Source organism: Onychomys torridus, chromosome 17, assembly GCF_903995425.1.
Source record: "Onychomys torridus chromosome 17, mOncTor1.1, whole genome shotgun sequence".
NCBI classification, from domain to species: Eukaryota; Metazoa; Chordata; class Mammalia; order Rodentia; family Cricetidae; genus Onychomys; species Onychomys torridus.
Window position 1 is genome coordinate 48,547,881 of NC_050459.1, and position 26,834 is coordinate 48,574,714.

The window sequence follows — 26,834 nt, forward strand, 5'->3', positions numbered from 1 at the left end:
AGTCTCAGTATCTTCTCAGAGACAATGAGATGGCTTAGCAGGTAAAGGCATTTGTTGCCAAGCTAGATGACCAAGTGTGATCTCAAACTCACAAGAAGAAATGACAGTATTCAGACTCTAAAAGTTATCTTATGACCTCCAAACATAGTATACACATGCCCATACATACATATGTGCATGTATACACATATACAAATGTAATACAGCTATAAAAAAGAGTGGTATGAACATGAGTCTTCTCTTAGTTTATGATTTAAACTTAAAAAGTCACTTGAAAAATGTCTTCTAAAGTAAAGATATAAATTCAGAAAACTCTTATTTTGACTGGATGAGAATAATATGGTCTAATAAGTAGGACAGCCTAAAGAATATTTACTGCAACTTATTTTAGCACATGGACACTTGTAATATGTCCAGTTAAATGGAGTGTTGCAGAGGCACCTAAATTGTGAGCTACCCTTTGAATTCAACTATGAAAAATATTGTAAGATAGGTTAAGAATACATTTCTTAATATGCTGCTTAGCTGTTGAAGAAGTTAAGAGTTGAAAGGAGAGCTTTCAGAATAAATTCCCGATGGACTTCTGAATAAGCCAGAAGAGGTGAACATTTCGATACTGGCCAACAGCCAACACAGATTCTCTATTTCTCACAGAAACACACGCACAAGCATGCACGCGCACATAAACACACACACACACACACACACACACACACACACACACACACACACACTAGTGCTAGTTGAATGGGAAGAAGAAAGAGGAAGAATGGAGCATGGAGGAAACAGACAGACTGAGCTCTGAATGATGAAAGAGGAGATAAATCAATTAGTACTATATGCTAGCTCCTCCTTTTAAAATCACCGGGAACCTTGGAAATCTGGGGCGCCCACGGGGGGTGGGGGTGGGGTGTCTCAGTGATGTCTCTCTAGGAGACTTCACCCCTTTCTCTTTTCAGAAGGCTCATCAGCGCTGAAGTCAATTAACTGCCTGCAAGCTGGCCAGGCTCATCAGAAGCTTCTAGAACACACTGATTCTGCTCCGCATGTGCACCACATACCCAGCTTCCCAAGCCTTTTTCAAGGATGTGGGTTCACTCTAGCATTACAGTGTAAGCCTTCTTCACTAAATCGTGCCTTTTCCGTGAAGGAGGGAACATCCCCACGGAGTTCTGCCCCCTAATCCTGGGAACCGCTGAATCCCCCCCTTTCATCCCAGAGGCTTCCTTCTCCACTCCCTCCAGGAGCCTAGTAGGCTCTGCACCAATTCGACACTGCCCCTTCCTTTTTTAAGGGGCGAAAGGCTGAGCACTCCCTTGCCTGGTAAGTGGTCTGTCACTCTGTCCCGCTGTGCAGCTGTGATTGGCGGGAAGGACAAGTCCTCTGGCCCCGCCCCCGCCTGTCTTTGCCGCGCTTGGTGGTTTTTTTTTTTTTTTTTTTTTTTTTTTTTCAAAGGTGGAGAGCGAGATTCCGGCGCTTGGACCTGATGGAGCAGCATTCCCAATTTTGACGCTGCTATTCTTCCACCAGTGAGACAGAGCCAAAAGAAGGCTGGTCCTTTCCTGCTGAAAGCTTTGGGGAACTGTTGCTCAGGACGTAGGCACTCCTGACGCATCTTCTCAGTCTCACTCATTTCTATGGCTTCGCTGTGAAATCACACGCACGTACATTTGTAGCTCTGTGCTCAGAGGAAGGGTCCAGGGAAACATCAAGTATTGGAAAGAGAGGGCTTCGGAGTATTGCGGGAGCTGTCTGAGGTGCTGAAGCCTTCCAAGCGTTTGTATCTACCAGCCCCAGAAGGGGTTAGATGGCACGTTTTCATATCTGCCTCTCTGGTCCCTCATGCCTTGGATAAGACTCTTTCCAGGATTGTGAATATCGCTCTGTATCATGGCCCACGTGAGACACTTTCGGACACTAGTTTCTGGATTTTACTTCTGGGAAGCCGCACTGCTACTGAGGTAAGTCCACTTACATTAACAGTCTCATTAAGAGCTCAATAAGCCAGTGCAACCACTTGTTAATGAGGAAGCTGAGAAATGTGTGATTGTGTACTGACTTACTGAACCTGTCGCTTAAATCACATTTTTCTGTTTAAAAGAGCCTCTACTGAGACCTCTAGAAACGTGTAATTTTCTGTTATTTTCACTGACTGTGTGTGTATTTAAGTAACTGAACACTTCCTACGTTACTGTTTAAAATCTAATGTTTTAAAAAATATACATGTTTTTCCTTCTCATATATTTCTCTTAGAGTACTCTTTGGAATGGTGAGTTGTGTGTTCTGAATGTTAATTTCTTTTAAAAAGTTGCAAAACATTAAGAATTCAAAAATGAGGCATCATTAAATTAGAAAGAAAAATATAAAACATAGGCACTTATGGATCAGAGAAATGTCATTTTTAATGAATGCAGAGATTGAGTTAAAACAGGGACTTTAAGGTACTACTTTGCAGTGACCTAATTCAATACATGAAGGCAAAATCATTAATAAAACATCAGATATGTTCTATGCCTACAGTTGTCATTTGGAAGCAAGCAGCATAAAAGGCCTATCAACTTGTAAAATTGTTGTGATATGACATTTTTTTACTATGTCCCAATCATGTTAGCTAGGCTTTCTACTTTACAGTTACTTAGAAGAGACTAACTAAGAGAAGCTATGTGAGAGTTCAGATACTTGAGATCCCATTGTTAGTCAAACGCTGTATGAAAGCAAGATTGTTCAGATAGATTTTTAAAACTAGCAACATTAATTTTAGGTTACAATTGTCTCATAATTACTGTGGGATTTTCACTTAATGGCTGACACCCTTTTCAAGCATTCCAAACTTAAAGAGCTAGAACAACTGTGTTCGTTAAGCATATTCTGATTTCCATCTGGTATAAGAAATCTTTCTTATGCTAGTAAATCTCATTTTATTCTTTTGGCCACCTTAAAAGGTATGGCTCTCCTGAGCTGCCTTACATGAAGTCATATTGTTCTGGCACGCCTGTGTATGTAATAGTTGAAATGATTGAGACGAAAATTACATTTTGTCCAAATGTTGACTGCCTTCTATATTGAGGGCTTGAAATCACAGTATTTTCAGTGAAAAGGATTTTAATATGATTTTTACAAGTTTCTGTAATTTTCAATTGACAGAGGTTTTCTATATAGGGAACATATCAAGAGTATGAAAATGTCATGGAAAGTGGAACAAAGTTCAGATTACAATAAACTGATCATTTTTCCATGATATTTTCTACTACAATCATTTATAATTTTTATATCAAAGGTGATACTATGCATTTTTAAAAAGCAAAAGTGTTTATTTGATTTAAATTATATGTCAGTAATTGAGTTGTATTAGTCAATGAACTAAAATTTGTGTAATGACAATTCATCACAATATTTTTATTGTAACTAGATATAAATTCTTCATCATTGAGTGCTCAGATTTGTGATATTTTTATTGAAATTTACAAAAAGCTAATGTGATAATTATAATTTATCCTCAATAACATTAAATGGTTAAAAAATTTAAAAGAACAATCTAATCATAAATTCTTAGAAAAAGACATCCTACCAATAAAGAGCTATTTTATTACTTCCATTGTTCATCAATTTTCTTTCTTTTCAAAGTCTGGGAAAACTTTATCCTAAATAGGAATTAGATGAGATTAGGTCATTGTTCTGTGAAAACTTTAATAACATACAAAAAAATAGGTATTTTCACTCTTAGTGGTTGGCCTTAAAAGATTTCCATAGGAATGAAAGATTACCTTATTGAAAATGATGTATGATGCCTTCATGGAAATTATTCTTTGTTAACTAAATCTACTTGTATCCTATTACTAGAAAAGGAAAAGTGAAGATATTGATTTGAAGTATGTACTTTTTTCCTGTTAGCTATAGTCAGTTCACAGTCCCATTGAACAGCAGCAATCACTATGACAACATAATTATATATTAGCAAACTCTTTCCAGGGCAATATAGGAGCAAGAGCACCAATCAAACAGAAAAATAGTTTATAAAGTTCTGATTCAAATAATTTTACAGGTTTTTTAAGATTTTTAAGAGTTTTGTTTAAATAGTATACATATTTCTAAAATAAACATATACATAAAATTTAGATAAGGTTTTCATAAAGGGAACATACCCAGGTGAATAAATCACAGACCAGGAATTAGAAGTATCAGTCAATACCACATAGATGCACACACCAGCCACCACCTCCATCTCCCCCTTCAAAGACATCACCTTTTCCTAAAGTAATTGCTATCCTAATTTATGACACAAGTATGTTTTTCTTGCATTTATGCCACAAATGTGTTTTTCTTGCACATTATAAATAAAGAATAATTTTCAACCAATTCGTTTTTCAGAACACTATGCCTGTATGATTATCCATGGTACTGTATGTAGTAGGAACTTACTCTCATTAAAGTATGGGTGTACCTTGTATGACCACATGACAATCAACTTACCCATGGCTCTCTTAATGAACTCACAAGCTATATTCATGGACTAGTTTGGGCTATTATAATTTTACCATGAATATCCTTGAACATTTACCATGAATATCCTTGAACATCTTGTGATGTGATGTGATGTGTGTGTGTGTGTGTGTGTGTGTGTGTGTGTGTGTGTGTGTGCTGTGTATGCCAGCTCTAAGATCTTTTTCTGGAAGAATTGCTGGATCATAAGGCAGGCATGAGTATGGTTAGATGAGTATATTAAAATTTGGTAGATGCTGCCATGTTCCCAAAGCAATTGTACCTAATTCTATTCCTATAAGTGACATCTAAGTTCCTCTTGTTTACTAATAAATAACTAGATTAATGATAAGATATTATAAGCATGTCTAATGCGGTCCTTAATGACTGTTGCAAGACTACAGGTTTTTTTTTTTTTTTATATTCAGAAGATTTCTGCATTTGGTAAATAAGTTTATTAAAATCAGTCAAAGTTATCAGAACAAAATATTTATTACCACAATGCAATTAGATCTATGAGGAAGACATGTCAGGCTTGGGATATTTTAAAGAAGATGGATCTTTAAATAAGTTTATGTTTCAAAATTGTATAGACATAGAATATTAATTTTTAAGTATTGAAGGTGTTAGAGCTTTTTCATTTTGCTAAATTATTGCTGTTTTATTAAGTACTTTTTTATGAGTTTTAGTTTTCATCTTAATAAAACCAGGAACAAAACATCACTGTTCAGCTCTCTTTGAAATGCAGATAAGTGATGATTAAGAAGGACTTGCAGAATAAATGCCAAAACATAAAACCAGTAACAAAATTTTCTTTAATGTGGTGGACCACAGACTACCCCATTTCATTTTTTGTTTTGTTTTGTTTTGTTTTGTTTTAAGACAGGGTTTCTCTGTGTAGCTTTGCGCCTTACCTGGAACTCACTCGGTAGCCCAGGCTTGCCTTGAACTCACAGAGATCCGCCTGGCTCTACCTTCCGAGTGCTGGGATTAAAGGCATGCGCCACCACTGCTCAGCTATAGAACCAATAGAGGCTTGCTACTTGAATAAATCATAACATTTTGTGGCTAAACCTGACTGTGTAAACTTCAGAGATCAATGCTAATGAGAAGTAAACATGTCTTAATGTATTACGTTGAAATCTACCAAAATATTTTGTCACTTAAAATTTTTGGTTTTGATTTTTTATTATGCTCTAGAAGGTGAGAACAATATTTTTAAGTGGCTTTTCTGGGGAAATCTGTTTTCTTATGTAACACACAGAAAAGTACTATATATCAAAGAATAAACTTATGGTTCATTACATGAGGTAACACAGTCTCAATAATTTTTATAGTTTTAGGAAATTCCACTTCACATATGTGAGTCTTCTGCTTTTGAATGAAAAATTATATAGAGATGAATCATAGCCCAGCATTCCAGTCTATCTATGTTGCAGTTTATAAAACAACCCTTTCTTCTATAAAATTAATTTCTTTTTATTCATAGAACTCTGTACCAAGGTATGCCAATTAACAATTGTGTTCCTATGTATAACGTTAAGAATTTCAGTAGGATTCACTCACCAAATTCTGTGCATGTGTTTGTGTGCCAAGCATGGCTAGCTATGCTTGACTGGGGAACTATTACCTTCCTAAGCATAAGACTTAAAGCACAGAAGAGAGAGTGGGACCAAGTGTCAAGAAACATACAAACTGTTTTCTGAAACTTGAGTCAGCAAAGCTAGTGATAGTCTGGTAGTTGTTCTGGATCAGTCATGTCAAATACTTGCTCAATGATCAGAGAAGAATATTTTGAATAGGTAGTTGTACAGTTATACAGTCCATATTTAAGGAATGGTGATTGACAAAGTTACTAGAAAAAAATCATAGTGTATGTTCTATGATCATATTCTCTTTGCTTAATTATTAACAATACATAGTAACTAAGCTTAATTATACATAATACAACTTTAGGGATGGAGAGACGGCTCAGGTCAAGGTGCTTGTTGCTAGGTCATATGACCCAAGTTATAATCACAGAAACAACATGATAAAAGGGGAGAACGGACTCCTAAAAGTCCTCTGACTTCCACAAATGTGCTGTGGAATGTACATGTTCCAATACATAAAAACTTACAGAAACACAGACACACAGACACACACACACACACACACACACACACACACACACACATGTCAATAAACATAAATAATAAGCCCTCACTAGTAGGGAGGTAAATGCAATGCAATGGAATATGAATAAAATTAGGTGCAATTGACTTAATTATTACTCAGTAGTTACTATTGTAGAGATAGTGTTAGACTGGGACTTGGATCAAAATAGTTATGTATCTCTCTCTTCAAGAGACAGAGTTTCCTTCAAAATTATAGGCAATGGCTGGGTGCAGTGTCATTCACGTGGCCTTAGCTACTCAAGAGAGTTCATTCATGGTCAGCCAAATTAACATAACAAGACCCGGTGTAAAAACATGCATGTAATCTAAAAGTTGATAATAGAATCTAATCTATCATGGTGGCAAACTCCAGTAATTTGAGCTACTTGGGTTGCATAAGAAAGAAAGACTAAAAATTCAAGGCCTTCCTGGGCCACAGAGCATGACCCTGTCTCAAAACTAAAATAAATAGATAGATAGATAGATAGATAGATAGATAGATAGATAGATAGATAGATAGATAGATAGATGTAAAATAAATAAAGTAAAGCTGGGACATAGCTTAATAGTAGAACACTTTTTTTTTTTTTTTTTTTTGGTTTTTCAAGACAGGGTTTCTCTGTGTAGCTTTGCGCCTTACCTGGAACTCACTTGGTAGCCCAGGCTGGCTCGAACTCACAGAGATCTGCCTGGCTCTACCTCCAGAGTGCTGGGATTAAAGGCGTGTGCCACCACCGCCCGTCAGTAGAACACTTTTATAGTAAACATAAGAATAAGCATAAGCCCTATGTTCAATCTTCAGTACAGAAATTTAAAAACAAGATGTAAATACTGATATTAGTGAATTCTCAAGAAAAAAATCTTTTCATGTAGCCTTGCTTTATAATTTAGAAACTGCAATTTGTTTTTTTCTTCAAAAAATTTGACTTAAATATTAGAATCGCACAAAACGTTTGGGCCATTTTTAGACAGAGGCCACTGAAGTGGTTTAGAATGTTTGAAGTTGAGATGCAATCTTTGTGTCCTGCCATCCCTCAGGTATGTACGGATGTGCAGTAGTTTAAATCCTACCAATGTATATTTTAGCAATGTACATAAAAAGAATACTGGATTAGGCCCTTTGCATGGAGAGACAGTTGTGTAGCTTGATCAGCTTGGGAGGCCCCCTAGCGGTAGGATTAGAATCCATCCCTGGTGCATGAGGGGGCTTTTTTGAGCCCACTACCTATGATGGGTCACCTCATACAGCCTTGATGCACATGGAAGGGTTTGGACTTGCCTCAACTGCATGTGCCTCCACATGAGAGGTCTTGCCTTCTTGTGGGAGAGAGTGGGGGGTGAGTTGGGAAGGAGAGGCTGGCAGGGCGGAGGAGGGAAGAGGAAGATCTTTGATTGGTGTGTAAAATGAATGAAAAAATTTCTTAATAAAAAAGAATACAAAAAACATACATAAAAGGTATAAACAATACAAATATATGGCAGAAAGATGGCTCACCAGTTAAAAAGGCAAGAGCTCCAGACTCAGGTCTATGTACCTTCACTTTTGTGTGTGTGTGTGTGTGTGTGTGTGTGTGTGTGTGTGTGTACATCCATGTGTATACACATACAAATTACACACATACAGCTTTTACTCATACTGAGTTGCCTCATCCAGCCTTGACATGGAGGTTTGTGCCTAGTCTTATTGTAATTTGTTATGCAGTGTTCAGTTGATATCCCTGGGAGGCCAGCTCTTTTCTGAAGTTAAATAAAGAAGTGGATCTGGTGTAGAGAAGAGGTGCCCAGGGAGAACTGAGAGGCATTGAGGGAGAGAAAACTGTGGTCAGTATGTAATGTATGAGAGAGAAAAAAAATTTAAAAAAAGACAAAAACAAGAAAGAATGAAAAATACACATATGTTCAATGAGTGTGGAACACAGAGCATGGTGCAATTAGAAAACATTTAGCTTTGATCTCTTATATCATGTGAAATACATAATGGATCCCCACTGCTTGTCCCACCAAGCTTCTCTCTATTTCTTCTCCATATGATTTTTTTTTTCTATTTAGACTACAAATGCTCACTAAAAACACCTGATACTGGCACATGTCTGCATAGAACCATGATGTGATTATTCCTTGGTTGTCTTTGTTTTGTTGCCTCTCATTCAAGAATGGTACAACTTGTAGCCTTGTTTTGCTTGGAGAAGTAGCCAGGAAAGGGGAATAATGAGCTGCCCCATCTGGTTTTGGATTGGATGCGGGAATTCTATGAAAGAACCAACCAAGTGTGTGAATCTATTGAGCGGTTCAGATGCAGAGGTAAACCCATGCTGAAACTGCATGCCAACCACATGCATTTTCCAGAATTAGGGTTTTAATCCTCAGGTGCCATCAGAAAAAGAAACTGATCAGTAGATGTGGCCCCCAACAAGGAATATTTCTGAAATGCAAAATCTCCATGCTAGACATTCCTTTGGTGAAAGTAAGAGAACTGGTAACTCACAGTCAATTTAATCCACAGTAGTAGCCTTGGGGGTGCAGTTAAAAATGACATGAAAGTTAAGTGTATTGGTTCTATTACAGTGTTAATGGATGGGAGAATTTCAAAGGCAATTGGTGAGGGCATGCAACCATGTGTATTTCCTACATCAAATATAGCAAACCTTGAAGTAGTTCTGATAGCATTACAAACGTATGGCTAGAGTAGTATATTAGGCTTGCCATGATGGTAACTGGGCCATCCAACTCCTACCTAACTCTGAGAACATCTGACAAATGTTTACAATGAAAGGCCATTCCCGAAGATTCAAAAATTCTCCACATTTAGACTTCTTTTTTAGGAAATGATAAAATATATTTGTTAAATAATTTAGTAATAAAAATTAAAAAGGTTATTCTATGTCTGCTATCCAAAGTAAGCTGGATTTCCCTATGTACACACATGTAAATATTAGACTCTGAGTTTAGGTTTTATTTACTTATTTTTGTTTTTTAGATATTTTACATTTTAGATGAAGTTCCTGCTATATCTGAATCATGATTTGAATCAGGACCAGTTTCCAATCTGTTGTTCCATGCAGGAAGCTCAAGAACTCCAGGTTAATATTGCTTTGGAAGTTCTGCCTGGACCCTTCTATGATTTGAATTAAAATGTGTGCAATAATGTCTGCATTTTCTTTCTAGGGTGCAAAACCTACATTTTGACAGTCAGTCACTTTACACACAAAGTATCACTTTCATATTTGTGTTTTAGTTTCATCAATTTTTCTTTCACCTTAAAAATTATAGGTTCCTCAAGGATGGACTCATTTCTGAACAATGCCTCCCTAACATTTAATTCAATATTATACACGGAGTAGTAGAAACTCAACAAACAATAAAAGATCCTGATATGGCATCTGCTTATCTACCATATGACATAAAAAGCAAATTTTGTATTCAGTATCTCATATAAGACATATAATCAAACAAATTACCATTAGAAAATATTACCTACTGTGAGACAAGGTAAAAAAATACATATAGACATTGGAAACATCTAGAGGCTAGTAATGGATTTGTTTGTTTTTATTCCATGGGGACTTGAAATTTTGTTGTGTAATGCAATACAAATTATTTTACAATTTTTTAAAATATTATTATTATTTCTCAGATATTTTTATTATTGCTTTTTTTAAGTATCATTTTCTATGTACTATTCTAACCATACTCCATGAAACTATTATGCTATAGACACATTGTATATCTCTTGCTCATGTACTCTACGTGCTTATACTCATGTATTAATACTAACAGTTTAAATCCCTGTACAAGTAAAAAAATTCTGCCTAGCTTCTTTGGGCTACTGATAAGCCATAGTATAATGATTGCCACCATGTTGTGATAGTTCTTATGCTAAAGTTGTACAGTTATATCACCTGGAATCATAACTGAGAAATAAAGCATGTTTTTGCTTATTTTGCATTACTACATATTTGCAGCTTTGACAATAAACAAACTGTGTAATTTAACTACCAACTTTGTTTAACATTAAGTATTTCTAAAAACAAAGTGGCAAGGATTAGCACCTTCTCTTTTCATAAAAATATGGTTTTAAGAAGCTGTTAGGCTTTCTACAAATATATTTTAAGTGACAACAAATGTCACTATTGGATGTCTGTCATAATTTTATCTACATATGATTATGAAGGAACATTGTAACTTACTGTTTTTTTTTTCTTTTTCTTTTTCTTTTTCTTTTTTTTTTTTTTTTTTTTTTTTTTTTGGTTTTTCGAGACAGGGTTTATCTGTGTAGCTTTGCACCTCTCCTGGAACTCACTCTGTAGCCCAGGCTGGCCTCAAACTCACAGAGATCTTCCTGCCTCTCCCTCCCAAGTGCTGGGATTAAAGGTATGTGCCACCACCACCAGGCTGTATTTCTTTTTTATAAGTTAGAATTTTGGTTTTCATATTGGCATTAAGCACATGTGAAATCTCATATGTAAAGTTATAATGCCCTTATAAAACAGAATCCCGGTAGTTAGTGTTGGTGTTTGCCCTAGAAAGTCCCGTTATGTAAATACAGAAAGCAAAGTATAGCTATAACAAAAATTTTACAACTTATTCATAGAAAATTCTAGCAAGAGAAAAAGTAGAAGAAAATATGAATTATCAGTAGCATGTGAAGAATCAGCAATGATGTTTGACTTGCAAAAAATTTCATGTTCAGACTTTCCTAATAAGGCTTCAAGTGTGAGCCTGGAAGAAGATAAACAGGCAGAACACAGTGAAATGATATCCCATTTCCTCCATGAAATGAGTGGGGGGAAATGTGAGTTCCATCTCTTCGTCTGGCTAAATTCTCCGCATTTTATGTCACCTTCTCAAGGAAACCACCTCTAATCTCATCTCTCGTCTCAGTGAGGACATCTCTTCCAGGTGCCAATGCCATGTGTCTCCTGGCATGGTGGATGTTTGAGTATGACCCATACTCAAAATGTAAATTCATTTATAACAAAGACAGTGACTTATTCCTCGTCTCTCTCCATGACTTACATGAATGTCTTTCACACAAACAGGTCTCTGTGACTTCTGGTCAGAAGTCCTGTGTTTTGTTTACTTGTCCTAAAAGTAAATTAACAGTTTCAAAAAGACCACTCTCTTCAAGCATGGCCATAGACAATGTTATCTTTTTCATTCACCATTCAAGAGGATATTTGGTGAGGGGTTTAGAGTAATAATTTCATTCATTCATATTCTTATGTGATACTATTTACTACTGGGTATGTTGTTCTCCATCCTTTCACCGAAAAGAATTTCCAGAAAATGTCTTAACTTTTTCTCTTCCCCACCATTCCCTTACCTGTGCCTACCTTGTTCCTGCTGAGGATCATCCCTGCCTGCCCTTCTCTATTGCATGAAACCTCTTGTAACAGTTTCCCTTTCAAGTGCCAGCAAAGCATAAAGCACAATCTCATTCATGGGATAGATGTTTAGATCAATTTTGACTTTTTATCATTTAGTGTCATTGGTCTTTGTGTCTGTGAGTGAATGTATGCATGTATTGAAGAGCAGAGGACAACGGGTGTCATGTTAGCCATCATCTACTTTATATATTGAGGGAGAGTTGTTTTGTAATTGTTCAAAGATTAGCTGGGTTGGCCGGTCAATGAACCTTGAGGTCTTGTCTCTGTTTCTGTACTGTTAGGATTGCAGATGTCTGCCACCACACCTGGCCTTTTTATATGGAAAAGTTCTAGGGATTCAGACTCAGACCCTTGTACTTGGATGTCACATGATTTACTGACTACACTGTTGCCCTAACCCCTCATTTACTTTTGTTAATGCATCTGCAGTGGAAATAAGAAACATAAACCAGAGACCACCCTGAACACAAGCTAGGTACTAATCAATTGTTAATTAACATATTGAAGGTCACACTTAAATTTCTGTTGTCTCTGTTATAGCTCTCAGATCAGTCACTGGCCTGTTTCCAAGTCCCTAGATGAAGTGAAAAATGCTGATAGCATAGGATATGTTTCTTCTTTTAATCTATTTATTTATATGCATATAAATATTTAGTTCCAAGAAACTATTTATTGTCAATAATCACTGAAAATTTAACCATGGATAACTACCAAAAGTAGTAATAGCTACAAACATTTAAAAAAAAGCAAAACCATACTTTTTGAGTATAGAAACAAACAGAAAGTCTTTCTAAAGAAAAGGGAAATTTTAAGTGGATGCAGAGCTCCAGATGGAGCGAGGACCATTTCAAGTGGAAGCTGCTTCATTAGCATGGACAAAGTTTCAGGGAAAAAAATGGAGGTACAGTTAGCTTCACAGTGACATTTTAACCACAGGGGCCCCCATTTTCTTTTAAATAAATGCATGCATTATGCTATTTTGGGACGACCCTCTCCTGCAAGATCTGTAGGATATCAGCAAGTGCTTTTTAAAATAATGTTTTCTCTATTACAAAATGTGCTATTTGCCTTCCTTGATTGTAAGGGAAGATCATATTCTGAAAAGCTAATTCATTGGCATTTGTTCGCTGTATGTATTTGTTGAGTCCTACCACTTACAATCTGTTTACTTTGTGTATATGAAGTTTAAGGAGTGAACTTTAATTATTGGTAATTTAAAAAAAAAAATCAAGAAAAGGGAGTTGCGCTGTGGCTTAGCCAGTGCTTCCTGAGCAGTGAAGAGGATCCCAGTTCTGTCTATAGGGCCACTGTAAAACAATGTGTGGTTGTTTGATCGTAATCCCAGCACTAGGGAGCAAGAAACGTATGACCTCAACAACTTATTACCCGGAAAATCTCACAAAATTGATGAGATCTACAACCCAGTGATAGACCCTGTTCCAAAAACACACTGTGGCATCTGATGGGGCAACATCCAACATTTTCCTGTGGAATTCGCAGGTAAGTATACACATGTACACACATCCATACCCAAAGAAACCTGCATGCAAATAGATTTATGATACACATCACACACAGAGACACATACCCATGTACACACACACACACACACACACACACACACACACACACACACACGCACACACATACACACGCACACACGCACATACACACAATTGCACATAGGTTTACGGGTTTTCATAATGTTAAAAAATGATTATTTTCTTGGCCAGAGTTAAAAATTGGAAATATGTCAGGTAATCCTAATTCTGAGAACTTTTAAACAGAGTTACTTTAGAAACTACTTCCTTGCTAATAATAATGCTAAGATGCATTGAATGGTATATCTACTATTTATTCAATGACCTTTTAATGAGAGATTTCTCCTTTGTCTGCTGGCATACTAGAGAACCCTTCCTTGTGCAGCACATCCTGCTGTCTTATACAAATACATGAACTTCTTTGTGTCCTTTTTTGCCTCTTATTTCATGTGGTGGGAAAAATAGAAGCAGCAAGGATTATATAGATTAGACTCCTGTACATCTTACTCTTCTTCAAGTCGTTGCTTTGTAAGGATCTTAAGATACTTGAAAAGACTTTTGAATCCTTCTTTTCTCCCTTAAGCCCTTGGGATTTAGGGTATTTCCTTCTTCCTGAAAATCTTACACCATGAGTATCATCAAAGACAGAGATTCTACTGCAGATCTCTGCTGGTCTCTCCAAGATTATAGTAGACTTGAATCTTATTTCTAGCCCAAATATTTCTCCTTAACTCAGATAATATAAAACTCAAATTTTACTTTACTTAAAAAACTCGAAGTTCTTATCATTTTCTGTGCATGTCTCATGTTTTCATATATGTCAACACACAGCTGAGCCTATAATGGAAAAGTTTAATGGATATAAAAATATATCAAAGACCTGAGAAAATTAAGATCTAAGCTCTGAATGCAGTGTAAAATCATAAGCTTTCCTTAGAAACAGCTAGCTTATTTTAGACTTTTTCTTTCAAAAATAGCAAGTCTTACATTTTGTCTGATCTCTGAATTCGTTTGTGAGTATACATCCAAACAAGAAATGTGGAGACAATACTCTAGGTCAGACTTCCTTTCTTGTAATGAGAGGCTTGGTGACTTTTCTATGGACTGAGTGATTTTTTTTCAACAATGCTGCCTTTAAAGTGTAATGTATACAGCTGTGTGCATCTATAGAATATGTTTTTTACATTGACATGATCAAAATGTGAAAATCTTTCTTTAGCAGAAATTTACTGAGCATTGTAGCAATGACTCCATATTTGTTTGACATAAATGGCCTGCCTTCTAAAATCTATTTTATAACTAACATCCACTGTAGTCATAGAATTATTTAGTTATAGCAAAAAAAAATCATTATTTTAGTTCAGATGGGATTAATTTTAAGGAATTCAAGGTGCTGAATAATATCAATTTAAGGGAGTTATATTTCTGTCACTTTTAAAGACAGTATCTTTTTAGGTACCCATAGTCTAGAATTCTCTGTGCTGACCAGGATATCCTAAGACTTATACAGACCCACATGTCTCTGCCTCTCAAGTACTGGAATTAAAGGTGTACACCACCACACCCAGTTTTCTATCACAATTTTTTTAGTGGAAAAAAACAGAGTATGTAGAGAGTAAGGAATATAATCAAAATATATTTTATGAACATTTTTAATTAAAAATAAAGAAAAAAGAAAATCTGAGGATGCATGAACACCAAGACTAGCATGGGGCTTTTTACAAACCCTTCTAGCCTTTCCTTTTGCTGTCCTTGACATGGCATTGCTTCCTTGAGATGTAGGACAAACCAGAATAAAAGAGGAAGCCCAATTTTAGAAACAATCCCAAAGTTCAAATGTTCCCATTTTCTAGTCAAGTATCAAGTTCTAGGCAGTACACTAAATACAGAAATTGCATATTCACTTTTTTTTGGAAGAATCTTAATGTACTAGAGTACTAGGTTTAGAGATTCTGCCTTGTGGAACTCAGTCTTTAACTAGAGAAAGAAGAATTTATGGACCCATAGGAAGCGTGATCAGATTGAGGTTCAGGTATCTCTCTCAAAAAAAAAAAAAACAAAAAAAAAACTAAAGAAAATTGAGAAGAATGTGATTTCACCATTAGAAAGGGATAAACTGAGTCTTAGAGGAATTAAACTATGCTCAATGCAATAAAATATTCTAAAATTAAAAAGGGGACCACATATATAAAGTAGGAGGAAAAACTTTATAGCTAATTGCATATGGGAAGCAGAGAGTAACATAGGATAATACGCGCGCGCGCACACACACACACACAAACACATACACACACATACACACAAACACACATACACACAAACACACACACACATACACACACACACACAAACACACACACAATAGTAAATGATAACACCCTGACAAAAGTAGCATATAAATAAAAGTAACAGTTGTGTAGAGAAGGCTTGTAAATTAAGTTACACACACACACACACACACACACACACACACACACACGCATGCATGCATGAACACATGCATGAGCACATGCACGAACACATGCACTCATGCACACACACATAGAAGGGGACTGAGAAAGAGAACTGATATCCATGACTTTCTCAGTTACTGGAAAACCTCAGAAGTGATTATAGATCTGAAAGTATGCATGATTGCATAGCAAGTATTCTGAGGCAGAGCTTACAGCACTTCCATATTAACAGTATACATTCAATTGCTGTAAGTGAAAAGCCTGGTGGTTCATGTAGAACTCTGGATTATGGACTCTTCTAGTCCCATGAGACATCACATACACTGGGGGCTGACTATGGGCATTAGCATAACATACATGCAATCCATCGTGGCATACAGATGAGAAAAAAAATGAAAAGAGCCAAAAGAGAGAGTTCTTGATAGCTTTATTTTACTCTTAATTTCTATTGATTTTATTGTATTATTTTTTCTTTCTTTATTGAGGAGCTTTTTATTCATTTTACATACCAATCACAGACCCTCCTCTTCCCTCTTCCCTCTTCCCAACCCTCCAGTCATCCCTCACCCATCCACCCCCCATTCCCTCCTACAAGAAGGTAATGGTAGAGGCAAGAAATGGATGGAACCACTCAGAACCTTTCCCCAGTTCTGTCATGCACCTAAAACTGTATAGGACATGTAAGGAAAACTTACTAGATTAGAAATGGAAGGTTTGCATCCCTTGTCTATGGAAAAGAAGTCCACGAATAAGGAAATGCTTTGCAATAGAAGGTAAGGAGAAAAAGTGAGCAAAGAGTCTGACAAAGGTGAAGACGGGATGTGAGAGCCAGAGCTGAAAGGGTCAATTTCTGAAGCACAAGAGATGAAGTCTTTGGAACTAAAACGGATGTTAGGCTAGGTGCGTCCGTCATGGGCTATAGAGACGCGAGAGGTTGTAATTTTATAATTAAGACAGTTGAATGGCCAGTTGTTCTTGGGAAGGAGGAGGTCAGGTTATCAGCAGAGATAAATATGAATAGTAGTAAAGCAGATGAGTGACGGCTGCTCAAGTAACTACAAATGCAGTTCTGCTCCTTCTGCGGCACTGCGGTGAGGAGCTGCTCGCTCGGGCCAGCATTGCGGCAGCTCCTTCAGGGCCTCCTTCATGGCCACTACGAAGGAGGAGGCCGAGGGTCAGAGGGGAAGGTCCGCATTAGGCCCTAAGAATCTGGGTGGCAAAGCCATGAGTAGAACTCATGCCATCTGATTAACACCAGCTGCTTGTTTTTCCTAATGACTGCCACATGAGGCTCTCCTGTCTAAGGACAACAATAACAACAAAGGACAACTGTTCACTCTGTCCAAGATGATAGGCAGTCCAGGTGCGGGGCACACCTCTAGTATCAGAATTTGGGAGGCTGGCCGGAAGAAGGTCAGTCGGGACTGTGGAATAAGACTATTTCACAAAGAAAAACAAGATCATCATCAAAACAAAACAAATTGAAAAGGAGGGGCTTAACATCTGACAGTGTTAATTAGAATCAAGAGTTTTGGCTACTCTTTCTACTGAAAAATATGATACCCTGTTTCAAACATTTTACTTTCTTTATACTATTGCACACCTGTGCATGAAAGTGTGGTGTATTGTGCTCCCCAAAATATTGTGTGACCTTAATAAACTTATCTGGGGTCAGAGAACAGAACAGCCGCTAGATATAGAGGCCAGAAAATGGTGGCACACACGCCTTTAATCCTAGCATTCCAGAGGCAGAGACTGTCTGGATCTCCATGAGTTTAAAGCCACACTGGAAACAGCCAGGCATGGTGACTCATGCCTTTAATCCCAGGAAGTGAGCCTTTAATCCCAGGAAGTGAGGGCAGAAAGCAGAAACGTATATAAGGCATGAGGACCAGGAACTAGAGCTAGTTAAGCTTTCAGGCTTTTGAGAAGCAGTTCAGCTGAGATTCATTCTGGATGAGGACACAGAGGCTTCAAATCTGAGGAAAGAGGATCAGTTGAGAAGTTGGCCAGGTGAGGTAGCTGTGGCTTGTTCTGCTTCTCTGATCTTCCAGCATTCACCCCAATACCTGGCTCCGGGTTTGTTTTTATTAATAAGACGTGTCTAAGATTTGTGCTACATGAAAGCATGAATACATCTGGGGCTATATTTTCACTCATAATCCTGAGTTATTTTGTTCAGTTTTTGTTTTGTTTGCATCTTGACATGAACAACCGATTATCATAAAGCAGTCTGTGTGTGGTAGGTAGATGACAGGCTTTATTAAATAAAAACAAAATATTTTAATGCTAAAGTAGGCAACTTCTATATATAGGGTTAAACATTTTCATATCACCCCAAAAATTATACATGTAGATCAACGTTTAAAAGTCAGATGAGGGGATGTTGGCTGGGGTGGAGGTCAGGTCCTGGGAAGAAGAGGAGGTAGGAAGATGTAGGAGTTCCTTACTAACACTGTATGCTGGTTTAAGTATAGAGTGATTATTAGCTTGTAGTATAATGTGAGCATCCTTGATTGTGACTTTTTTATTTCACTTTTACTTCTTAAAAGGAATGTAGTCCAATAAAAAACCTTGAATTTTTCATTGTTGAGAAACTTAGTAATACCATATCAGTTGTTACATATATGTCTTTGGCATTTTTAATCATAAATTCTTTTGTGGTATTATTTGATTAATGGTTTGTCTATGTCATTTTTTCTTCCTTCAAAGAATATGATAGTGAGGTAGATGTGAGACAGCCTGAACCACAGGAAGAAATATCTTCAGTCTGTCTTAAACACACTTTAAATACAGCACCTTCCCCTGCGATGTATCACTCACATAAACATTCACAGTCACACAAATGGGAATATCTATGAAAATCTGAGTGTCAGTGTTCTGTTGACTCAGTGCCATTTACAAAACACATTTTGAGTATGATTCCATTTTAAATTCTCTGCACATCTCCTTTCTGCATTAGGGATTTGAGAGATGAGTGCTTTGCTTTAAAATATCCTGCTTTTATATCTTGAATTTTACTGCACTGAGGATTTATTTTTAAAATGTACTTTAAAAATATACATTGGTGTAAATTTAGTTGAAACAGTAATCAGTAAGTTTAAAATAAATTAGTACTATTTCTGCCGTGTGTATTTCCTTGATGAATTTCACTAATTGTTAAAATATAAGTAAAAAGTCATCCCAGACAGTCCAGGCCGCTCCTGATTGGTGAGGTTAAGAACATTTTTCTTTTACCATAGATTTTGGTGTTTTGTATATGATTGACTTTGGTCATGCTAAGAAGAAATTTATATTTTTTAAACGAATTATCTATGTTTTAGGTCTCAGGGGTATGCTTTTAGATAAAATTCACAACAAAGACATCACTCTTAGACAATTACTCACTGATGATTTTATGTAGCAGTTTTAACATTAGTCATTCAAAATGTTAATGAAATCGTCTTCTAAGATCTTGTTTTCTAAAAAAAAAAAAAAAAAAAAAAAAAAAAACTATTTAGTATGTACTAAAGAACCAAATTCTCTTGAGTTACACCTTGAGCAACCTACCCTTTATCAAACAGAATATTGGAAGGTTTTTTAGAAACTAAAGCAAATAGTGTGTTAGTGTTCCTTGTTCATCTCATTCCCCATGAAGAAAGTTACATGAAGTTTCCAGTCTTGTGGAGAATACAATGATATACTATATTACATATCAATAATGAACAGTGGTGAATGACAGAGTTATACATATGACATAAGCTCTGTTCTGTAAGTGACAAGTCAAGAAGTAATCCTTCTGACTCAATCAAGCAAAGGAAATTTGAAGTAGCATGCTACTTAAGTAAAATAATTAATAAGATTCTAGTAAACAAAATTCATAACCTAGTTACCAGTGATCAGGCCACACTCTGAACTGTGAGTAGTTGCTATTATAGCTTCAGTGGACCTTATCCATATTCCATATTCCAGATGCAGAGCATGTCCTTTGCTCCTTTTTAAGATGCAACATTCATGGAGATGGTGAAACCCTTGTGTATAGTGTGAGATTAGGTATGTGTGCACATGTGTCTTAGCTGTGTGTGATAAATGAATGCATATAGAATAAGCAGATTTCAAAACTAACCTGAAGAGATGAGAGATCCAAGGCTAAAGGAAGAAGTTTGTGTATGTGTGTATGCCAAAAAGAAAAGATAACTAAAATAATTTCTCCCCTAAGGAAGAGAAAAGTCATGGTAATTATTAACAATGTTCTACAATATGCAAGTCATCTTAAGAAGTCAGCAGTATTTCACACTTTTTTAAAAAATAGAAGTTAAGGTTGATACATATTTCTCTGACCTTTTGGGAGGATACAAAATCTGCCATTTTGTAGGTTTGAAGTTGTAGCAGCTAATGCAATAATTGTCACTATCTTGAATACATATTCATAACTTTTGATGCAATCACCATAGGCATTTACTTCAAAACCATCCCAAACTGTTTATTTGAATTTAATTTTGCTTTTTCAATAATCATTTAGGAAATGCCTGGTTTGGTTGGTTGTCAGTACAGAAATCCAAATACTTCAGATAAACTATTCCCCAGTATTGCCCTGGTCCTCTCTCTAGCATGACTAAAGAACCTAAAGCTTCTTTACAGGTCACATTCCATACTTACGAAAGTGCGTCTCAGTATAAATAAGTTGGGGATTTTTATATTTTTCAAGACAAGGAAATTATTTATTAATGGTGGCATAACACTGCCTTACTTGTCTATTGTGTGTTTCTTTCTCTCAGAGTAAGAGAGAAGGTAAGAGGCGGGGGAGGGAAAGAGGTGAGGGAGAGTTCCATGGAAAATTCGGTCATTCTCCCTCTTCTAACCCATATCTACCACAGTAAAGATAAGGGAGACTTCTCTTTGAGCAGTTTAGGAGAAGAATCCAAGCACACAGAGCTCAGCTCTTCTCCTCCCTTATTTTCCATGAGCTTCTGAGTAAAGTGGGGTGTACATGCCTCAGATAAACCACAGAGTATCCCCTTAAAGCAGCAATTACATCCATCCTGTGTTTTAGTATATGCATTTCAAATACAGTTATCTTTTACCCACTTACTCAAAACTTTTACCAATTTTAAGGACATCTACTCTCCATTGAAGTGGACACTATCTGGTTACCACCACATGTGAGAAAACTGCTGAATGCTAAATGTGTTTATCTTGTATAAACTGTGCATTTACACACTATCCACTCTTCTATGGAAACTGTTTTCTAAATGATTTTAATTCCTTTGTATAGCTCAAATAGTAATGTGCTGTTAGCTATCTACTTTACAAGTGTCTTACTGAATTTATTTTTGATTAAATGTGATTTCTTAAAAAGACACACTTTTTCAGTATTGTGAACTGTTGTAATGACGTTACATTTCAGCTATGCCCTTTTGTCATATGCTCTCCAATGTTTTCTCAAGTCCATTCAGTTTGACTTCCACTGACTTCCTAACAGTGCTGCATTCAGCCGACACTGACCTCTATATTGAAAAATAGAATGGTTAATTTTCAGTTTTCATCTACTTGGATTGATAACAGCTCTTCCTGACTGGCCCATTGCTTCCTCCTCTTGAACGTCTTTGTTTTCACTGGCTTCCAGGATACCTTACTACACTGGTTGACCTTCTACCTCACGTGTTCACCTTGGCTTGCTGGGATTTTTTTCACCTCTAGCCTTCCATTTCTTCTCTTTTCCATTTTGTTTAATCTTTTCATGACATTATCTAGTCTCCTTAAATACATTCATAACATAATATGGTATGATATAACAAAATATAATAAATATCCATGTGGTAAAGTTCATGAATCCAGCAAGTGCCTTGACAAATATCATCTTCAAAATGAAGTTTATTTCTGGCTTATAATGCTCTGGTTGACTATAATATGAATTCTATGAGGTAGATGATTTGTGCTCATTTTATTTATTGTAGAATCCAGAGTCCCTCAAACAGAACTTAGCATGTTGAATATTTTCTAGGAATAGTTTAAGGTGAAAATGAGTAAGTGTAGGTATTAAAAAACCTTTTCACGTAAGACTTTTCAATTTTTCTTGTTTGTAAAAGTCTATTCCACAAATCTTAAGCAAACTCTGCTCTATTTATAATCCTTTATTTTGAAATTCTTCCAAAGAAAAGTTTGTATATGGATTAATATATCAAAAATTTTTTTTAAAAAAACACCTTCATAGAAGTCCCTGGTCCTGCATCCTATGTATTTGTGTTCCCAAAGAAATGTCTTTTCAAATGCTTGCTTTAACTCTGATGATCATTTTCATGCATTTAAATAACTTCATATTGTTCGCTATTGGTTCACATTTTGCTTGCTTTTAATTTTATAATTATTTTTGTCTTTATTGAATAATTGTTCTGGGTAGGTTTTTACGTCAATTTAACACAGATTAGACAGCATCCTTTCAGACGATGGAACCTCCTTTGTGAAAATGCTTCCACCAGAATGGCCAGTGAGCAAGCCTGTGGTACATTCCCTTGATTTATGGTCTGTGTTTTAGAAAATTATTGTGGTCCAGCCTTAATAATCTTCTTTCCAGGGGTCCAGAGGAGAGTTACAAACGGCACGAGTTATTTTGGGGAAAAGAATCTGTACACAGAGCTCTTTTGTCCATCTATTTTATTCCTCTGGGGTAAATTTCTATCACACAGCTTCAGTTCTGCTCCCATGCCTAGCTTCTTTCTGACCTGATTTCTCTCTACAATTATCTGCTGTCCCCTCTAAGTTCTATCTTAAATCTCTCATCTTAGGTCTGCCCCATCTTGGTCTTTCTCATCTTGTTCTTCCTCATCTGGCTTTTCCTTATCTTCCATCTCATTCTTCTAGTTCTCCATCTAGTTCTCCAGTCAAAATCCTCTATCAGTCTCTGAGGTTTACATTTATATACCCATGCGATAGCAGTGATCTAGCTAAAGCAAGGTCACCAGGCTTGAATTCTTTTTTTTATTTTATAATTTAATTTAATTTTACATATCAGCCATGTATTCCCCTGTCCTCCCACCTCCTGCCTCCCTCATCTTCCCCGCAGCCCACCCCCGATTCCCATCTCCTCCAGGGCAAAGAAACACCTGGGCATTCAGCTCAACCTGGTAGATTCAGTCCAGGCAGATCCAGTCCCCTGCTCCCAGGCTAAGCGAAGTGTCCCTGCATAAGCCCAAGGTTCCAAACAGCCAGCTCATGCACTAAGAACAGGTCCTGGTCCCACTGCTATAGCTGGGTCTTGGGGGAGATGGATTCCCAATTTTCTAAGGAAGCGCCATATTGACTAGCAAAGTTGCTGTACAAGCTTGCATTCCCACCAGCAGTGGAGGAGAGTTCCCCTTGTTCCACATCCTCTCCAGCATAAGCTGTCTTCTGTGTTTTTGATCTTAGCCATTCTGACAGGTGTAAGGTGGTATCTCAGAGTGGTTTTGATTTGCATTTCCCAGATAGTTAGGGATGTTGAGCAATTCCTTAAATGTCTTTCAGCCATTTGAACTTCCTCTGTGGAGAATTCTCTGTTTAGTTCTATAGCCCATTTCTTAATTGGACTATTGGGCATTTTGATGTCTAATTTCTGGAGTTCATTATATATTCTGGATATCAGCCCTTTGTCAGATGTGGGGTTGGTGAAGACCTTTTCCCATTCTGTATGCTGTTGCTTTGTCTTGTTGACCGTGTCCTTTGCTCTACAAAAGCTTCTCAGTTTCAACAGGTCCCATTGATTGATTGTTTCTCTAAGTGTCTATGTTACTGGTGTTATATTTAGAAAGTGATCTCCAGTGCCAATGCGTTCAAGACTACTTCTTACTTACTCTTCTATCAGTTTCAGAGTAACTGGATTTATGTTGAGGTCTTTGATCCACTTGGACTTAAGTTTTGTGCATGGTGACAGATATGGTTCTATTTGCAGTCTTCTGCACGTTGACATCCAGTTATGCCAGCACCATTTGTTGAACATGCTTTCTTTTTGCCATTGTACATTTTTGGCTTCTTTGTCAAAAATTATATGTTCATAGGTGTGTGGATTAATGCCAGGGTCTTCAGTTCAATTCCTTTGGTCCACACGTCAGTTTTTATGCCAGTACCAAGCTATTTTTATTACTGTAGCTCTATAGAAGAGTTTGAGGTCAGGGATCATGATACCTCCAGAGGTTGTTTTATTGTAGAGGATTCTTTTGGCTATTCTGGGTTTTTTGTATTTCCATATGGGGTTGAGTATTATTCTTTCCAGCTCTGTGAAGAATTGTGTTGGTAATTTGATGGGGATTGTGTTGAATCTATAGATTGCTTTTGGTAAGATTGCCATTTTTACTATGTTAATCCTGCCTATCCATGAGCATGGGAGATCTTTCCATTTTCTGACATCTTCTTCAATTTCTCTTTTCAGGGACTTAAAGTTCTTGTCATATAGGTCCTTCACATGCTTAGTTAGAGTAACCCCAAGGTATTTTATATCATTTGTGGCTATTGTAAAGGGTGCTATATCTCTGATTTCCTTCTCAGCCTGTTTGTCTGTTGTATATAGGAGGGCTAATGATTTTTTTTTAGTTGATATTGTATCCTGCTATGTCACTGAAGGTGTTTATAAGCTGTTCCTTGGTTGAATTTTTGGGGTCATTCATGTATACTATCATGCCATCTACAAATAGAGAAAGCTTGACTTCTTCCTTTCTAATTTGTTTTCCCGTAAGCTCCTTATATTGTCTTATACCTCTGGCTAGAACTTCAAGTACTATATTGAATAAGTATGGGGAGAGGGGACAGCCTTGCCTTGTTCCTGATTTTTGTGGAATTGCTTTGTGTTTCTCTCCATTTAATTTGATGTTGGCTGTTGGCTTGCTGTAAATTGCCTTTATTATGTTTAGGTATGATCCATGTATTCCTGATCACGCCAAGACCTTTATGAGAAAGGTGTGTTGGATTTTGTCAAATGCCTTTTCTTTATCTAGTGAGATGATCATGTGGTTTTGTCTTTGAGTTTGTTTATATTGTTACATTGACAGACTTTTGGATGTTGAAGCACCCTTGCATCCCTGGGATGAAGCCTACTTGAACATGGTGGATAATTGTTTTGGTGTGCTCTTGGAATCTGTTTGCCAGGATTTTATTGAGTATTTTTGCATCAGTGTTCATGAGGGAGATCGGTCTGTAGTTCTCTTTCTTTGTTGCATATTTGTTTGGTTTAGGAATCAGGGTAATTGTAGCCTCATAGAAGGAGTTTGGTAATATTCCTTCTGCTTCTATTGTGTGGAACAATTTAAAGAGTATTGGTATTAAGTCTTCTTTGAAGATCTGGTAGAATTCTGCAGTGAAACCATCTGGTCCTGGGCTTTTATTTTGGTCGGGAGACTTTTAATGACTAATTCTATTTCCTTAGGGGTTATTGGACTATTTAAATGGTTTATCTGGTCTTGATTTAACTTAGGTATGTGGTACCTATCCAGAAAACTATCCATTTCTTTTAGATTTTCCAGTTTTGTGGAGTAGAGGTTTTTGAAGTATGACTTGATGATTATCTGGATTTCCTCATTGTCTGTTGTTATGTCCCCCTTTTCATTTCTGATTTTGTTAATTTGGATACTCTCTCTCTGTCTTTTGCTTAGTTTGGATAAAGGCTTGTATATCTTGTTGATTTTCTCAAAGAACCAACTCTTTGTTTCATTAATTTTTTGCGTTGTTCACTTTGTTTATATTTTATTGATTTCAGAACTCAATTTGATAATTTCCTGGTGTCTATTCTTCCTGGAAGACTTTGCTTTTTCTTGTTTTAGAGCTTTCAGTTGTGCTTTTAAGTCACTAATGTGAGATTTCTCCAACTTCTTTCTGTGGGCATTTAGTGCTATGAATTTCCCTCTTAGCACTGCTTTCATAGTGTCCCATAAGTTTGGGTATGTGGTGTATTCATTTTTGTTGATCTCTAGGACGTCTTTAATTTCTTTCTTTATTTCTTCCTTAACCCATTGATGATTCAGTTGAGCGTTATTTAGTTTCCATGAGATTGTAGGTTTTCTGTAGGTTTTTTTTAGTTGTTGTTGTTGAAATCTAACTTTAAACCATGGTGGTCTGATAGAACACAGGAGACTATTCCAATTGTTTTGTATCTGTTGAGATTTGCTTTGTGGTCAAGTATGTGGTTGATTTTAGAGAAGGTTCCATGGGGTGCTGAGAAGAAGGTATATTCTTTTTTGTAGGATGGAAGGTTCTTTAGATATCGATTAATTCCATTTGATACATAACATCAGTCCTTTATTTCTCTGTTAAGTTTCAATTTGGGAGATCTTTTCAGTGGTGAAATTGGGGTGTTGAAATCGCTCACTATTAATGTATGGGGTTTTTTATGTGATTTGAGCTTTAGTAATGTTTCTTTTCCATATGTGGGTACCCTTGTGTTTGGGACATAAATGTTCAGAATTGAAACTTCATCTTGGTGGATCTTTCCTGTGATGAGTACGTAATGCCCTTCTTGATCTATTTTGATTGATTTTAGTTTGAAATCTATTTTGCCGGATATTAGGATGGCTACACCTGTTTGCTTCTTAAGACCATTTGATTGGAAAGTCTTTTATTCTTAGGTAGTATCTATCTTCGAATTTGAGATGTGTTTCTTGTATGCAGCAGAAAGATGGGTCCTACTTTTGTATTCATTCTGTTAGTCTGTGTCTTTTTATATGTGAATTAAGTCCATTGGTATTAAGGGATATTAATGACCAGTGATTGTTCATTCCAGTTATTATTTTTATTTTTTTGGTGGTATTGTGGGTAGTGTGTGTGTACTTCTCTTCTTTGGGGTTTACTGCTGTGGTGTTATCTATTGCCTGTGTT

General features: G+C 36.6%; 1 protein-coding gene across 2 annotated transcripts in view; it reads left to right on the top strand.

The window, feature by feature from the left end:
• Positions 1-1,468: 1,468 nt before the first annotated feature.
• The window catches only part of Glra3 (glycine receptor alpha 3), a 159,629-nt gene continuing 134,263 nt past the window's right edge, over positions 1,469-26,834 (top strand). For both annotated transcript variants that reach the window (XM_036166467.1, XM_036166468.1), the window contains exon 1: positions 1,469-1,961. In XM_036166467.1, coding sequence (XP_036022360.1) covers positions 1,891-1,961 — 71 coding nt within the window. In that variant the 5' untranslated portion in view covers positions 1,469-1,890. The remainder of the gene's footprint in view (positions 1,962-26,834) is intronic.